At 38.6% G+C, this 16,240-nt stretch overlaps 2 protein-coding genes across 4 annotated transcripts in view; one reads left to right on the forward strand and one right to left on the reverse strand.

Annotated features, from left to right (window-relative positions):
* The window catches only part of ACVR2A (activin A receptor type 2A), a 116,963-nt gene that overhangs the window by 96,510 nt on the left and 4,213 nt on the right, over positions 1–16,240 (forward strand). For 2 of the 3 annotated variants that reach the window (XM_073305430.1, XM_073305431.2), the window contains 3 exons: positions 9,772–9,886; positions 11,174–11,312; positions 14,508–14,638. In XM_073305430.1, coding sequence (XP_073161531.1) covers positions 9,772–9,886; positions 11,174–11,312; positions 14,508–14,638 — 385 coding nt within the window. Of the gene's footprint in view, positions 1–9,771; positions 9,887–11,173; positions 11,313–12,134; positions 14,639–16,240 lie in introns of those variants that run through there. The other variant, XM_073305432.1, reaches the window with a different exon arrangement.
* Positions 549–16,240, reverse strand: part of ORC4 (origin recognition complex subunit 4) — an 86,475-nt gene continuing 70,783 nt past the window's right edge. Inside the window, exon 15 of the transcript XR_012154238.2 lies at positions 549–15,571. The gene's annotated coding sequence lies outside the window, so the exon portion shown is untranslated. The remainder of the gene's footprint in view (positions 15,572–16,240) is intronic.

The following is a 16,240-nucleotide window of genomic DNA, read 5'->3' on the forward strand; positions in this document are numbered from 1 at the left end:
CTTAGTTAAGGTGAACATAAGAGTACAAAGCAGTAACTTAAAGATACTCGGATCCCTGAGCTTGAGGTTAGAATAGATTAAAGATATGACTTAAACCTAAAAATTTGAAAGTACAGAATTTCACAAAGTACCCCAAATTCCTTAACTATACTTCCTTTAGTGATATCAATTAACCTTGCATTTTTCCTCTTTATTGCCTGCTTTGTAATTTATTTCCTTTAATGCCTGCTTTGTAAGATGTATTTTGGGATCAGGAGCGTTTTTTTGTTTTTTTTTAAACTTGAGTGCACAGTTCATTACTTAAATTTTGAACAGTCACTATCCTTGTACAGTTTGTAGGTGGACTGCTGAAAATATGCATCACCATTGGTTTAATATCTCCCTTGTGTACACACTAGCTCCAAGTATGACCTGTAGATTGTCTGATATTATAGAAATGTAATCTAATTGGAACACTTTTTGTAGAAAGTAATGAGCACATCAAAGGATCAGGTCCCTATTTAGCAGTTGGAATGACTGCCCATATTATCCTATTTTATTAATCAGGAATTTGGAAAGTAGGCTTTTTGTGGAGTATGACAGTAACAGTTGGTGTCCTGGTCCATGACTAGGGATCTTAGGAACTACAGTAATAGAGATAATAAGGCTAAAGTTGGTACAACCACTTAATTTTATTTATATCAGTGGGACTACTCAAAGTGTGTGAAGTTAAGCATGTGCGTAAGGCTTTGCAGCATCTGGGCCCGATGTACTATGTACATATTGACATGAGTAATGTCTTAAACCAGGGTTTCCCAAACTCTTGAAAGTGATACCCTGGTTCAGGAAATAAAACCAATACCATCTCACTTCATGATGGTATGAAAGGGCTACACACTTTAATTTTTACATTTTCTGCTCTGCCATCCGCTTTGGGAAACATTGATATAGGTCTTCATCATGTATTTCCCCCTCCTTTCTCAAATGCTTTCAGCAGTGGAATAGTTGTATGTTGCTATTTAAAATATTAACGGGGCACCTGAATTAGCATCAACTTAAATGGGCAGTTCACACAACAGAGCTATTGTTTCAGACATTCTGGCCGATCGATGATTCTATCTCTGTTACAGATTACTTCACACTTTGAAGATTTTCCTTGCAACCTAAGATTGAATTTAAAATAAATAAATAAATAAAACCCACCACTCTGGAGAGCAAATGAGATATTAGTGTTCTCCTCAACTAGTCTTTTCCTAGTTGGCATGCTCCACGCTTTGGGGAAACATTTTGTCTTAAGAAGTTTCTTTTGGGTAAATAAGAATTTTCAAAATTGGTATATGTATTTAATATATAAAGATGCTATTTATTATCTTTATTTTGATATATTTTAATAAAAGTACTGAATCAGTTCAGTATATAAGCAGGACACATTTGTGCTGCTTTTGTGGGCCAATTAATACATGTCAAACTCGTACATTCTAATCTTTAGTGGTCCTATAAGGTTGTAGTATGTGGAGTTCTCTCTTTTGTTTGTCAGACTTAATTAGTGAGTTAAAGGAGAATGGAAAAATGATGATGATTGGTGATCCCTTGATTCCAGGATGATCTCTACCGTGGATTTACATATGGGCCCTGAGATGACTCAGGAGTTCAATTCTGGAACTGCAAATCCACCCGCAGTAGGTACAGACATTTTGTGGCAGGCCAGCAGCCTGCTGGGAGAAAGTTCTTTCTTTTTCCTTCCTCCTCTCTCTCCTTTCAGCTTTGAGACTAAGGCGCTTCTCCTTGAAGCAGGCCACTGTCTGATGGAGGATATGGTGCCATTGGGGTTGGTTGGTGGCTTGCTCTTCCCAGCTTGTGATGTCCACATCATTTTTCTTAAGATACACTTTGTGTGTCTTTGTAGCATTTCTTCTGACCATGGGTGAACTGAGAGTAGAGGACTTGTTTTGGAGGCAAGAGTCTGGCATCCGTACACAATGTTCAGCCCAGCGAAGTTGGTGCATGAGGATCATTGCTTCAATGCTGGTGATATTAGTTTCAGCGAGGATGCAGGCGTTAGTGCAGCAATCTTGCCACTTGATGTGAAGGATCTTCTGGAGGCATCTTTGGTGATACCTCTCCAAACTCTTGAGGTGCTGTCGATAGGTCACCCAGGTTTCTCATCTATAGAGGAGTGTAAGAATTGTCTTATAGACCTGGATCTTGGTGTCCTGCTGTAGGTCACGGTGCTTGAAAACGTGTCCGAGCAATTTCCCAAAGGAAGCACTTGAGGACTGGATCCTGTGCTGGAGCTCAGTGTTGATTTTTTGCATTTTGAGAAAGTTGGCTACCGAGCTAGTGGAAGTGCTCAACTGTCTCCAAAGTTTGACCCTCCAATGTTGATTTGTGGTGGGTCATGTGCAAGGCCTGAAGCAGGTTGATAGAACACTTCAGTCTTCTCAGTATTGATTGAGAGTCCTAGGGTTCGGTAAGCTTGTACAAGAAAATCCAGTATGGACTGAAGGTCATTCTCAGTGTGCGTGAGGATGACAGTCATCAGCATACTGAAGATCAGTAATGGACGCCCTGAAGACTTTAGACTTTGAGCGGAGATGTTTTTAAGGCCTGGCTTGACAAAGCCTTGGCTGGGATGATTTAGTTGGTGTTGGTCCTCCTTTGAGCAGGGAATTGGACTAGATGAGTTCCTGACATCTCTTCCAACCCTAATGTTCTATGATTCTATGTCGAAGATTAAAGAGCCGCCAATCCATTCTATATTGAATGTCAACTCCACTGGGGAGGTGATCTTTAACGAGGACCAAAATGACTGCTAAATAAATGGAAAACAGGGTTGGGGCAACAATGCATCTTTGCTTAACCCCAGTTTTGATTACGAAAGGTTCTATCTCAGGGCCATTACAGAGAACCGTGGCAGTCATCTGATCATGGAGAAGCCTTAGGACCTTAATGAAGTTTGGAGGGCAGCCGGATATGGCAAGCACCTTCCACAGAGCTTCGCGATTGACAGAGTCAAAGGCCTATGTCAAATCAATGAAAGCCAAGTACAGGTCCTGATTTTTGCTCCTGAGATTTTTCCTGGATTTGGCTTGCAACGTCAGTTGTCCCGTGGGATGGTCTTAAACCACACTGAGATTCCGGCAATATTTCCTCAGTAAGGGGAAGTAATCAGTTTAAGAGGATATGGGCAAGGATTTTCCCTGCTGTAGATAGCAAGGCAATGCCTCGATAGTTTCCACACTCCAACTTATCTGCTTACTTAAAGATTGTAACAATGTTAGCATTTCTTGAGTCTTCTGGAATCTTCTCATTATATCAGATATGAAGAAAAAGTGTTTGGAGCTTTCCTACCACTTCACCTCCAAATTTGTAGACTTCAGCTGGTATGCCATCTGGCCCTGTTGCCTTGTTGTTCTTAGTTTGTATAATGGCTCATGTTACTACTTCGGGGTGGGGAGAATCAGCAAGAGATTCTCTTTCATGTTTTGGAGATATGATTTGATATTGGCATCGGAGACGGTTGACTCACGGTTCAGGAGTAACTCAAAATGCTCCTTCCATCTGACTTTGATGGCTTCGCTGTCCTTAAAATACGTTGACCATCTTGGGTTCGGAGTGGTGTGGGTCCATGGGAGCATGGGCCATAAATGGCCCTTATTGCGTGAAAGAAACTCCTCATGTGGGAATATGATGACAATTACAAATAACCTTCTCCTTTCAGTCTGTCTATTTTCCTGTTATCTTCAGTGGATGTACTGCTTTGAAGTTGATTTTCTTTTATTAAAAAGTTTTAGCCTTTTTAAGACGCCAAAAGCAACCTAGATGCCTGCAAGGACATGCTGAAACAATAGCCTGTGGGCTGCAGAAGCCTTTTCAAAAGCAGGGGGGTTTGTTTGCCTCAAGCAAGTACCCTAACAATTATTATCCTCACAGCCTGAGTGCTATTTTTTTTTAAACTTTTCCAAAAGGAATGTACGATTTTAAACAGGTCCCATTTTGAAGAAATAAATAAAGTTCCTGGACTGTCACGGCAGCATTGAAAAAGAGAAAGGTAAAGAAAAGGAGGCTGAATTTTGAGGAGGGAAGAAATCTGCATTATAGTTTCCTGCAAATCAAATACTCCTAGAAAAGCAGTAGAAGGATACTTGAAAAGGGCAAAGGGGGATGTTTTAGTACCTACTTGCACAATATACATTTATGTTCAGTGTGCCCAATTTTTTTAACGCTAATAGCGTTATAATTGAGATTTTAATTACAGAAGAAAAATCTCCTTTTTCTGCTCCCACATCCACACAGAAATCACCACTTCTAGACTGAGAGCAAGCAAGAGAATTTTCAGCTTTAAAGGTTGTTTTTGCTCCTAGTTTTCAGAAAAATCATTAGCCTGGAAAAGGTCTGATAATAGAAGTATCTCTACCGAACCAGATGATAAGCTGATTTACATGATATGTTCTGGTGATCATGGTTGGTGGTGGTGTTATATTTTCTATTTTGCATATTTAAATAACTAAGGACACTATTCAGCTACTCAGCATGGTGTAATCCGTATCTGTAGCTATAGTGTAAAATGTTGTTTTAAATAACCTAAATGCATGTTTACACAAGCCCAAACGTACGTTTACCCTTCAAACAAAATAGGCAGTACCTCTCAGAAGTTTGATGAGTAGTGCTGGGAGCTGCAGGGAGTCTGTGCTGCTGAGTGAATAAGCAGCAATTTCCTCTATATGGCAATATTGTTCTGTAATCTTGGAGAATCTGGAGATTTGTAACAAGTGGCAGATGTAGTGAACCACTCTGAAGGTGGTCATATCATCTAAGTTGAACTGAGGCCTGATTTGATGTGGAATCATTCCTCCTTGGTAGGAGTTTGTGAAGCTTAAATAGAACTTTTAAGTTAAAGGTGCTGATTGTTTTGGAGAGGAGCTCACCTCTCCCCTCTGTAGGGAGTTGCAGTATCACTGTATTGATCGCTTAGTGGTGAATGAGCTGGAAGGAGCTCTTCCTTCAACTCTTTTGGGATTAGCAGAATGGCCCTAAAGACTGTGAGCTCTATTCCATGCTTCCCCCAAATGTGGGAGATTTAAAAGCATGTAGACATCCCCTTGGAGATGGTCTGCTCTCCTTCCCCCTCCTCCCCCGATTTGTCCTGTGTATCCTCATCTATTGTAGTCTAAATTAACTGAATTCTTCTATGAGAAGCAAACTCCTCTACTCGCCATCTGGGGTTTGGCTCACATGAGTTCTGATTTTCTTGATACTTTGAATTCTGAGGGAAGGAAAACCCTGGAAGTATCTTATCGACTAAGGATCTTATAGACAAGGATCTTGCAAATTTAGAATTTGTGAATAGCAGGAGCAATATCTGTGAACCTGTATCATCAGACTTGGTGAATTATGACCATCTTTCTTTTAATTATTCACAGATCCCATTGGTTTTCTTTGTTGAAACTTCTTATGGAGGCATTAGCAAGTATTAAGAGCTCTTTGAATGAAAAATTCTGTTGGGTGGATTATGAGAGGATTGGTCTAACCGGCAAGCTAGATGCCCCTCACTGCTAATTCAGATCTGGACAATGAAGAACCTAAAGTTATAGATGATTTCTCTCATACTGATGATAGGAATATACAGAGCTTTATTAGTGAGGTAAGGCTAAATTAAGAGAAATTGACACCTCTTATCATCATCGTCTTGCCTTGCCATACAGAAATCCTGTTTCTTGATTTAAATACTTCCGAGAATAATTCCCTATCGCTTAGAAATCCTCCAAATATGTCAGTATCGGAAAATGCCAAAAATGTGGCCCTCTGATACTCTACATAATTGGGCCTTGTGTTGATAGTAGTTTTGGTAGTTTTTTTCAGGGGGATTATATTCAGGCAGACAGCCCCTTACAGATATTGATTTAAATCCATTATAAATTGACAAGGTTCATTTGGTATTTACTATCTAACTTGATTAAGGCACCTTTATTTTTGAAATGCGCACGAGGTGGGAGATGGGTTTTTTTTTTATTGGCACATAGGTTCTAGAATTTGGAATTTGAGGAAACAGCTAAAGCTCTGAGGTGTCTTCATCTCTAGAGTAGAAAACACTCTTGCGAGATCCTTGCTCTATAGGACATTCTCAAAAATATATGGTATAATTCTTCGGATCTACTGAAAGAATCTGTTTTTTATTTATCTTATGAGAATATATCTCAGGATTTTACATCTACTTTCTAGAACTGTTTGTGCTATTTATTTAACTGGGTTGCCTAAGTTTGACCTTTCAGTCTTTTCTAGACCCACAAGCTTTACAATTCCCCGTCCCCAAAATAGTGTTATTTTTTATGGGAGCCTTGAGATAGACTTCCTTTACGTTCAAAATCTCCCACATAGATTACTTTTTAGAATACAGTGGTATTTGGAGATTAATCAAATTCTTGTAGTCAGGCTGTTGGGTGTGTTTCTTATGTCTGACTAGATTGTCCAGTTTCTTTCCCTGCACCCAGGAAGAGCTTTTGCCAGAACAATTTACATATTTTATCCTGAATTTGTGTGGTTATAAAAATAAGATGAATGATATGGATCTTTTCTTTTTTTTTTAATTTTTGGAAACTTTTGAATTTTAACAAGAAACATGGTTATTGAGTCTGAAATCATAATCTTTCTTGGGTTTGAATCCTTCAAGGAGGAAATTGATTGTCAATAAGGGGTCATATAGCTGGAGTACTTGCAACTTAGTTTCCTTATGCCTGAAATCCCAGGTTTTACCTTTGGAATCAAATTGTCAGGGCATTTAGGCTGTATTTTATTTTTTTCCTGATCTCCAAATTTTAGTATTAAATATTATTTTCCTCTCATTCTCCTCGTCTTATTGGAGTAATTGTGGGAGTGCCTGGATGAGCAAATTGATATAGCTTATCTAATTTTGGGAGGTTTTAATGCTCGAATAGGTCCTCCAACAAACTCCGTATCAGGGGAAGAAAACCCTGAGGAGATTTTTGAACTTCCCTCTCAACTCTAGAGATCAGGTAGTCATTGCTGGTCAAAAATTAAGGCTTTGTTACACAAGTTTAATCTGATACCTGTAAATGGAAAAAGTGTGGCAGATAGAGGTGGACAGTTTGCCTATATTTCATCAAATGGTGCTAGTAGTATTGATTATATAATTATCCCTATAATTAATTGGTCCTCCTTTAGGGATTTTTGTAAATTTTCTTGCCCAGGTAGTGACTGCCAACCTCTCTATAATTATGAATGATATGCCCTTTTTGGAGAGAGTTTTTATTTCCGATGGATGATGATGCTTTAATTGTCCCTTTGGAACAATGTGGCTGTAAAAGACTAAAATGGATTCCAGCCATTGATGACAAATTATCGAGGAGATTGGAGGACTGATGTTAGATTTTTCAGAGACCTAATTATTAAGTCTGAGAATTCCTCTCAGATTTGTGAATCATATGAATTCTGGTCAAGTCCTTACAGCCACTTTTCTCTAAACAAGTAGACTTTGGTTTTAATTATCCCAGAAATGCTTTCAAAGTTAAGCACACTTTGGTTTGATGTGGACTGCATGAAGGAAAAGTCTGCTGTTGCACATACAGTTAATAAGATCCCTCTCCTAATTTACTTCAGAATTTAGTAGCTGCCAGAAGAAGATATCAAGGTTTATTATGTAATAAAAACCAAAAATATCTGAGATCCTTATGGAACAATTCTGAAGCAGCAGCTAAAGCTAAAAATTATTCCATGTTTTGGAACATGGTGGCCTCAAGCCTTGGTAGATATACTCCAGATGAGAAACCCCATATTAATGATGAAGCCTGGATAGCGCATTCCAACCATTTTTTTTAACGCTTATTCTTCTGTAGTTGGTGCAATGAGAAATCCACTCTTTGATTTATAGACTCATAAGCATAAGGGACCACCGTAATCACCTGGTCTGATCATCTGCACATCACAGGCCATAGAACCTCATCCATCCACTCCTGTACTAGGCTCCTAACCTCAGACTGAGTTACTAGAGTCCTCGATATCATGATTTGAAGGGTTCAAGTTATGGAGAATCCACCATTTACTCTAGTCCATGTTCCGGAGGAAGGCCAAAAACACCAAAACAAAAAAACAAAAACCCAAGGTCTTTGCCAATCTGACCTCAAGGGGGAAAATTCCTTTCCAACTTCAAATAAGCCCTCAGAGTGTGGGCAAAACCTATCAGCCAGACACCTGGAAGAGAATTGACTGTAGTGACTCAGGGCCCTACCTGTCTAGTGTTCAGTCTTTGGCTGCTGGAGATATTTGCTAGTTGCAGATGGGCCGTGTACCATTGTAGGCAACCTCTTCATACCATCCCCTCCATAAACTTATCACTCTGTCCTTTGGTAAAGGACAATTAAATCCAGTCATTTATTGTAGCCCAACAATGGAAAAAAGTCGAGGGGAAGACTTTTTGCCTGCTGAAGTTATTCAGGAGAATCTTAATTGGTAATTTCCAGTCTTTGGCTAAATTATTTACTGTCATTAATCATCTTGGATGGATTCCATCTGGGTGGAAGTCTCATAGTTCCTATCGTTTAAAAAAGGACAAATAATCCTATTCCCTAAAGAATCCTCTTCATTCACCCTATTAGTCTGTGAGATGTGGCAAAGAAACTTACTCCAGATTCTTACTATCTCAGTTGAAATGGGCTTCAGAGGCTAATTTACTATACAAAGAGCAGTCCAGCTTTAAGGCTGATAGATCCACAATTGATTATTATGTTCATACATGATTTATAAATATACTGTGGTTAAGGAAACTAAATTATATGCTGCTTTCATAGAGTTAAAGATCGTATTTGAGTCTGTTAACTGAGACAAACTTTGGGTGAAATTAAGAAAGACAGGTACCAATCTAAGACTGTTATATATTTTGGAGGCTGTACACCAGAGCAATATGGCTGGGGTAAGAACTAAAGTATTGGAGTATGCCAGGGATGCCATCTAGCTAGCACCTTTTCTTTTAAATTTAAGTATTAATGATATGGTGGATGTTTTAAGAAAGAGCATTTCTCTCCACCCACACATTATGGGTAGATTTATCCTGGTGTTATGTGCCTGTTACATGACTTTGTGACAGAAGGCCTGTGCCGATTATCTTGTTTTTGTAATTCTTAAGACCTAGTTCTCAGTAAGATGAAGGTCATGATTTTTTGGGAAGAATCCTCTGAAAATTGAGTGGAAGATAGACTGCCACCTTGTAGAACAAGTATTTGCTTTTACTTATTTGGGCTATTGATCCCCATATCATAAAAACTTAAATCAAAAGGCTCTTATCTCTGCTCAAGGGGTTCTCTCCTTTATCCGTTTATGTGGCAGGAAGGGGCTGAATTTGAAGCACAATGTAGTATTTAAAAGTCAAGAAAGTGACCAGTAAGTACATTCTGTCCTGTTTATGCTGATACTTCCACATCAGATTTTCTTATTTTACAAATAAGATTTTCTTAAACCAGAAAGATAATAAATTCATAGTTAAAGAATTTGCTGTACTCAGTTTTTTAATTTATCACTGTTTTAAAAATATTTAAACAGCATGATTTGAAGGATGGACAGCCACACTTAGCATTCTGTCTCTTAGCTTTTGTTGTCATCCCTTTAATGTTGTTTAAATATACTTTTAGACCATAATTATGTTTTCAAATTATTGTGCATCGGCAAGATCCTTTGTTTTGTTGCATTTACACTTTTATTGTTAGACCTTTTAGATGTATTATTTGGGTAATTTTTTCTTTCTCTTCTCTCCTTCCCCCTCCACCCCCCCTTAATTTGAAGGGACATCAAAAGCAAGAATGTGCTGTTGAAAAACAACCTTACAGCTTGTATTGCTGATTTTGGTCTAGCTTTAAAGTTTGAGGCTGGAAAGTCTGCAGGTGACACACATGGACAGGTAAATTGATCTATATAAAAATGAAATAATATAATCATTGTTAGTAATTTAAGTTTGTAGCTTGGAAGGTATTTATTTACAAGGCGGTCACACACTTGGTTGCATCTGTAGGCTGAGCTTATTGCACAAATGAGGAGCTCTTTGCATCCCTCCAACCCCCCCGACTCCTCCCCCAACTTTGTGTGCCACTCACCCAACCCGATATCCTGCAACTCCCCCAATCTCCTTCCACCCAGGTGTATGTGTCCTCCATTCCAGGGTCCCCCATTCTCTCTGCCACGCCAGAGGCTTTATCTGTCTCCCATACTTGCACTCCATGTCAAGATCCCTCATTCTCCTCCCTGTGCTGGGGGGCTGAGCACTTGCTACTGGAAGGCATTAATGGGTGCCGTCAACCATAGACAATTAGAGGTCCTTGAAGCTGTGTTTTTTCTCAACAGATGGCAGAGGCTTCATGTGTGTGCCCCTTTTTGGTTTTCTGGTTTTCCCCTTAAATTAGTAGGATTCCAGCCATTGCTGCATAGAATGTTAACTGAAAATTCTGAAATGGATAAGATATGGTGTTCAAAAGCTATTATATTACAGGCACAGAAATGCTCTCATGTTCTGTTTAAGGCCTTCACAATCTCAGCCAATTAAAACTCAGGACAAAAGCCCTGTGGAAAGGGCTTAAAATTGTGAATGGTGCCTTGTCTTGACCCTTCGTACTAAAATGAGTTTTAACCAGAAGAAATATAGCTTTCTTTTTAGATCTAATTCAGTAAATCACTTGATGTGATGTTTCAATTTCATAATTGATCATGGCCAACTAATACAATTCTATCTGAAGATCTTCCTTTCTTCAGAGTCATCTGCCTTCCTACCTGCTGCCTTGGAGAATTTACTTAGAGGATTCTGTGTGTGACACCTTTGATATTAATTGCAGAGAAAGTCACGGTCTTTAGCAACCAGGAGGAAAATAAGATACAAGAGAGGATAGGGAAAGACCAGGTCTGCTGAAGGAAAATTTAATGTAGAACTTATTTATTAACACATATGCAGACTTTTATGCATTCTGGAAATCCACTTTGGGAGCCCAATCGATCCAGGTGTTGAGCATCCTTAACCTCTCTAAGGGAGTTGAGGGCATGCAGCACCTTGCTAGATTGTGTCCAAAGTAAAGGCAGTGATGACAACTGATTTTTTTAATGGGGGGGGGGAATTGTACAGTAAGATCAATCTGTCTTTTTGTGCATTGTGAAATAAACGATTTAGTGCAAACACTTTATGCTTGAATGTCTTTAAAAGGTTGGTACACGAAGGTATATGGCTCCCGAGGTACTAGAAGGTGCGATAAACTTCCAAAGGGATGCATTTCTGAGAATAGATATGTATGCCATGGGATTAGTCCTGTGGGAACTGGCATCCCGATGTACTGCGTCAGATGGTAAGCAAAGTGTTTAATTTATAAAAATACATAGTTGATACTGCAGTACTTTAAAGCTTTGAATCAGCTGTGGGGGGTGGGGAGGGGGAGTCAGGGATGGGGAGTCATGTGTATGTCTGTCTGTCTTTTCTTTTAAGCTCTGAATTTCCCAGGCTAAAAATGGTTGATTTTGTAGGATACATGCAACATCACTGTAATATGTATTACCCTACATTACTGATATGTATCTCAGTCTTAATAAATCCGTTTTAACATATCTTTTGTCTGAATTTCTTCTTTTTTAAAGCATACATGAATCCTAAACAAGAATTTCAAAGAGAATCTCCTATGTGATATTTCTAATAGATCACATTACTCTCTGGCTATTTTATGCCCCTTTTTAGCCAGATCATGCTGGCCAGTTAAACGGGTTTACAACTACTTTATATTGCCAGACCAGCACAAAGCAGCTGCTGAACACCCCAGTTTTCCCCTCACTCCTATTCCTTACCTTTCCTTGTGCACACACGTTCCCCCTCCCTCTTGTCTTCCACAGTCCACTGTGCACAAATTCTAACTTTATTTCCCTCCTGCACCCTTCTGTTCCTCTGCACACACTTTGTGCTGGCTCTTGCCCCTATACCATTTTGTCCTCTGAATAGATAAGGGGCAACAAGTAGTTTTTGTAAAGAACATTTAATCCTAAATATTTTAACCTTTTGTTGTTTTTTCCATATTGGAAAGCTTGTCCCTCAGTGTACACTGGTGCATGAAATTTTCTTGAGAAACTTATGGAGAATTGCCCTCTCAAAATGGCCACTGCCTCTGTTTTATTCACAATAGGAATGAAGCCAAGCTCCTTGCAGGGAAGATGGTATTCCCTTGATGCAGTCAGAAGTCAGAGGGGAACACTGAGGAGCAGATGAATGGCAATAAGAGACAGCAGCTATTTTTCAAGAGGGCAGTTCTTCATGTAACTCCTTGAAAATTATCCTTCAGGTTAACCTGAAGCAGGAACTTTCAGTTATGAAGAGTAACACCAAAATGTCCATTTAAACTAATTTTTTTTTCAAATGTATTTCAGCAAATTTTAATTATATGGGAAGTTTGAAGAGTCAGTGTTGTTCCATTAAGATATTAGGGGAACAAAATAAAGGTCTGATAGGGTGCCAAATTTCTTAACCTATTTTTAAACTTAATTTAAATTCATAAACTAACCAATTTACTTGTGAATTCTCACAAGTCATTGTTTACTCAAAGATGTAACTTTGGAGAGGATATGGTGTAATTTTCATATTTAACAGAGGAATTCCTGCTCTTGCATGTAAAATTTCTCAGCCTTAATTATGGAGTCATAATTGGTACTTCCTTAATTTAAGTTAGGAGGAATTTTGTCTATTCATCTAACCTCTATCTGTCCATCCTTCATATATTGTAAGAACTTTGAGCCAGGGTAACTTCTTTCTTATGAGCTGGGTGCGTTCCAGACAGATGTTTGTTAATTTAGTACCTAGTTCATAATAAATAATCTTTTCTAAAAAGTCATCAGAAGTGACTTCAGTACATACAAGGAACAAATCCTGCACCCTAGGATGGAGCATGCTTAGTCATTGCATTGCATGCACAGTCTGATCACATGTAAGAGTTGAGGGGCTGGAGTATTCTCAATACAGACAATGTTCAGAGAATTTACTAACCAGATTCTAAGTCTCGACTGAGGATGTGCAAATTGCATTTTTTTCCAAAGTCTGATTATTTGGATAAATAAGTTTTGTGGGTTTTTTGGCTTTTGTTTTTTCAAAAGATAAGCAGAAAGTATATTTCTGACAGCATGGCTATCCTCCATGCCCCCACCCCCCTCAGGTCAGATACCAAGACCCTGTTCCGAAGGAAAATTTTTTTTCTCTAATCTTGTTCTCAGAAATGGCTAAACCATTTTTCTGAAATTTTCCTCAAAAAATTTAGCCAGAGACACACGCTTGATATAGACAAATTCAGCCTGAATGATTTAAGTTTGGCAAAGTTTTATAAGTAGAGTTGTTCAGGCAATTTTTTGACAAAATGCTTTGTCAAAGAGAGCAGATTTTTCCAAACCAAAATTTCTAAGAGGAAAAAGGGGTTTCAACAAAATTTTCACTTTGAAGCCATTTTGAAAAATAAGTTTCAAAATTCTTAATCTTTTGATATTTTCTAAAAAATTCCAGTTTTGGGGTTCAGTATAACTTTATTTCAAAATCTAAGCTAATCATTATTTTACAGGTTAATCAGAATGAAAGATTACACAATTATAATACCAAAACTTTTGGATGGACCCAGAGCAGGTGGTGGGTTTTGTTGGTGGGAATTTTTTTTGTTTTTTGGTTTTTGTTTTGGTTTGTGAAAATTCGTGATTATGATTTTGTCAATATTTGGAACAGGAAATTTTGTTGACATCCTGAAAATTGTCGTAGGACCAGAAAAACATTTTCTTCCTAGCTTTATAAGTAAATGGAAACAGGGTCTTAAAATGGGAAGTGTTGGTCAACCCTAACTGTAGGTATGACTACCTGTACTCTGTGTAATGCCAAGTTCATTTGTATACTGCAAACTTCTGCTGACATATCTATGTTAGTTAGCTGTGTGAAAAGGTACGATCCCTAACCGACAGTTGTGCTGCCAGATGTCCTTAGGGTAGACATAGTAACACTGGTAAGAATACCCTTGTTCCATTGTGGGAGGGGAAAGGATAGACTAGAATAAGCTCCATATAAGCTGCGTGTACACTACAAAAGCTTCGCTGGTATAGTGTACTTGCAAAATGCTCTTACTGTAGGCTCTGAGTTTTAGTGGTGGCCCTACAGAGGTTACATTACAACCTGTTTTTGCACCTTAAATTTTTATTCTGTGCTTTTTTGTCGCTGTTTTTTTTTCCTGGATATCTTTTTACAATCTAGGTGCCCTTTGCCTTCAGCTTGAAGCGGATAAGTTGCTATTAATGTAACTTCATGAGTTGAATGGTAGTTTTTTTTAAGAACATGGCCACTCTCTTGATATGTAGTCTAGCATTCATTGCTTCTCAGGCTTCTCACATGGCAGCATTGCTTGTTGCCACTTTGGCATCATATGAGTTTTTCATGGCAATAGTGAGTAAATGGCTGTACAGTATTTTGACATACTTATTAAATTTGTGATGTGGTAATTGTCTGAAAAGCAAAATTTATTTTTTATTAAATATAGGACCAGTGGATGAGTACATGTTGCCATTTGAAGAGGAAATTGGCCAGCATCCATCCCTTGAAGACATGCAGGAAGTTGTAGTGCACAAAAAGAAGAGGCCTGTTTTAAGAGAGTGCTGGCAGAAACATGCTGTAAGTAGTAAAATAACCAAGTTCTGAAAGTGTTATTGTGCTTGAACTGTGAAACTTGAATGAAAGGATATTTTGATTTAATTCTTATCTGTGGACATTTTTTCTTCTGATACAGTATTTTTATATAATTAGCTCGATTGAAAAATTAATAAACTGTATACCAATATGCTTTATAGTACTTTGTTTTTAAATGCAGTGCTCATACCAAAGGATTCCAAAGTACTTCATAAAAGTTTTAAACTTCCTTGGTGGGTGAAGTGACTCTTCAATTTTAGTCTTAAGCAGTTCTGTTATATTTTTTTCATATAAAGATTCTTATTTATACTCTTCACTCATTACTTAAATGATGCCACCTCCCCGGGGGTAATTTGGTAGTTGCCTTTAATATCACAGCAATAATCTCAGAAAGGTAAAGAGTGCTTGAAACTTCAGGGATAACTTAGGTAGGCAGAATGAATTGCCTGCATTTGGGTTTGGGCTAGATATTGAGTGATGCCACTACTTTTGGAAAAAGCAGCATGTCATTTTCAGAATTCTGACTATTTTTTTTGTCTCCTCTAAAAATCAGCACCTCTCACAGCATGCTTCTCCCTAATAGCAGGCTAGGGTATTAACTCCATGATGACTTGAAAAGTAAGCATGCATCCACTGTCTGACTGTTAACACCCTGGCTTGAACCCTTATTTTCCTTGGAGTTATTTTGTTCAAATTTTGAACAGGACCAGTAGTTCTTAAAGATCTCATGATATTTTAAGATGGCAAAGTTGCTATATATATTGAGGAAAATCAATCATTCTGTACTCAGGGCAGGGTTTAAGTGCTTTGATGTGAATAAGGCATGGACAAACCTCAGTTCTGGCATTTCCAAATTTCTGAGTTCTTGACTTTGCCATCCTTAACATTCTTTTAATGTAGCTTTCTTCATGTAATGTCCTGAAAAAACCAAATGTGATCATGCAGAACCATATTAACCTCAGCATAGTTCATCAGCAGAGTTAGGACCTTTAGATTCATAGCACAGATCTCCTGGAACCTTAGCTGAGAGTAACTTGTAGCCGGACTAGGTTGTTACCCTCTGTTCCAGCCGCTACAGGAGGATGAAACAAACACTTTTGTTAGTGGACGTCGCAGCGATTTGCTAGACAGCATGGAAATGTTGAGACTCTGGTATCCTGGGGTCTGTTTCAGATTCTGGAGAAGTTTAAGTGATTACAAGACTGTTCCACCCAGTCATCTTTCTACACTTGTGCCCTCCTTCTGGTCTGTGTCGTACCCTTCTCACCCCTCTGCATTCCATTTAGGTTGGTTATGTCTCCATGCTGCTCCAGCAAGCGCATTGAGAGCATGGGAGAAACAGTCTCTTTGCACTGTTTTGGTATCACAGCAGCTCCCAGGCTGCAGGAATTGGAGGAAAAGTCCTGCTTAGTCACTCTGTGAGGATGGTTCATGCGCTGTCCATTTGACATATAGGAGCTGTGAGGGGATGGAGCATAGTCAGTGCAGACAGTCTTTATTAGAGGCTTGCAATGAAATTCACCAAACTTCTACTGAACATGTGTGACCCGCCCCCCCCGCCTTGCCCAATTTAAGTACCTGCTTCAA

Source organism: Lepidochelys kempii, chromosome 11 (genome assembly GCF_965140285.1).
Source record: "Lepidochelys kempii isolate rLepKem1 chromosome 11, rLepKem1.hap1, whole genome shotgun sequence".
In the NCBI taxonomy this organism is placed as follows: Eukaryota; Metazoa; Chordata; order Testudines; family Cheloniidae; genus Lepidochelys; species Lepidochelys kempii.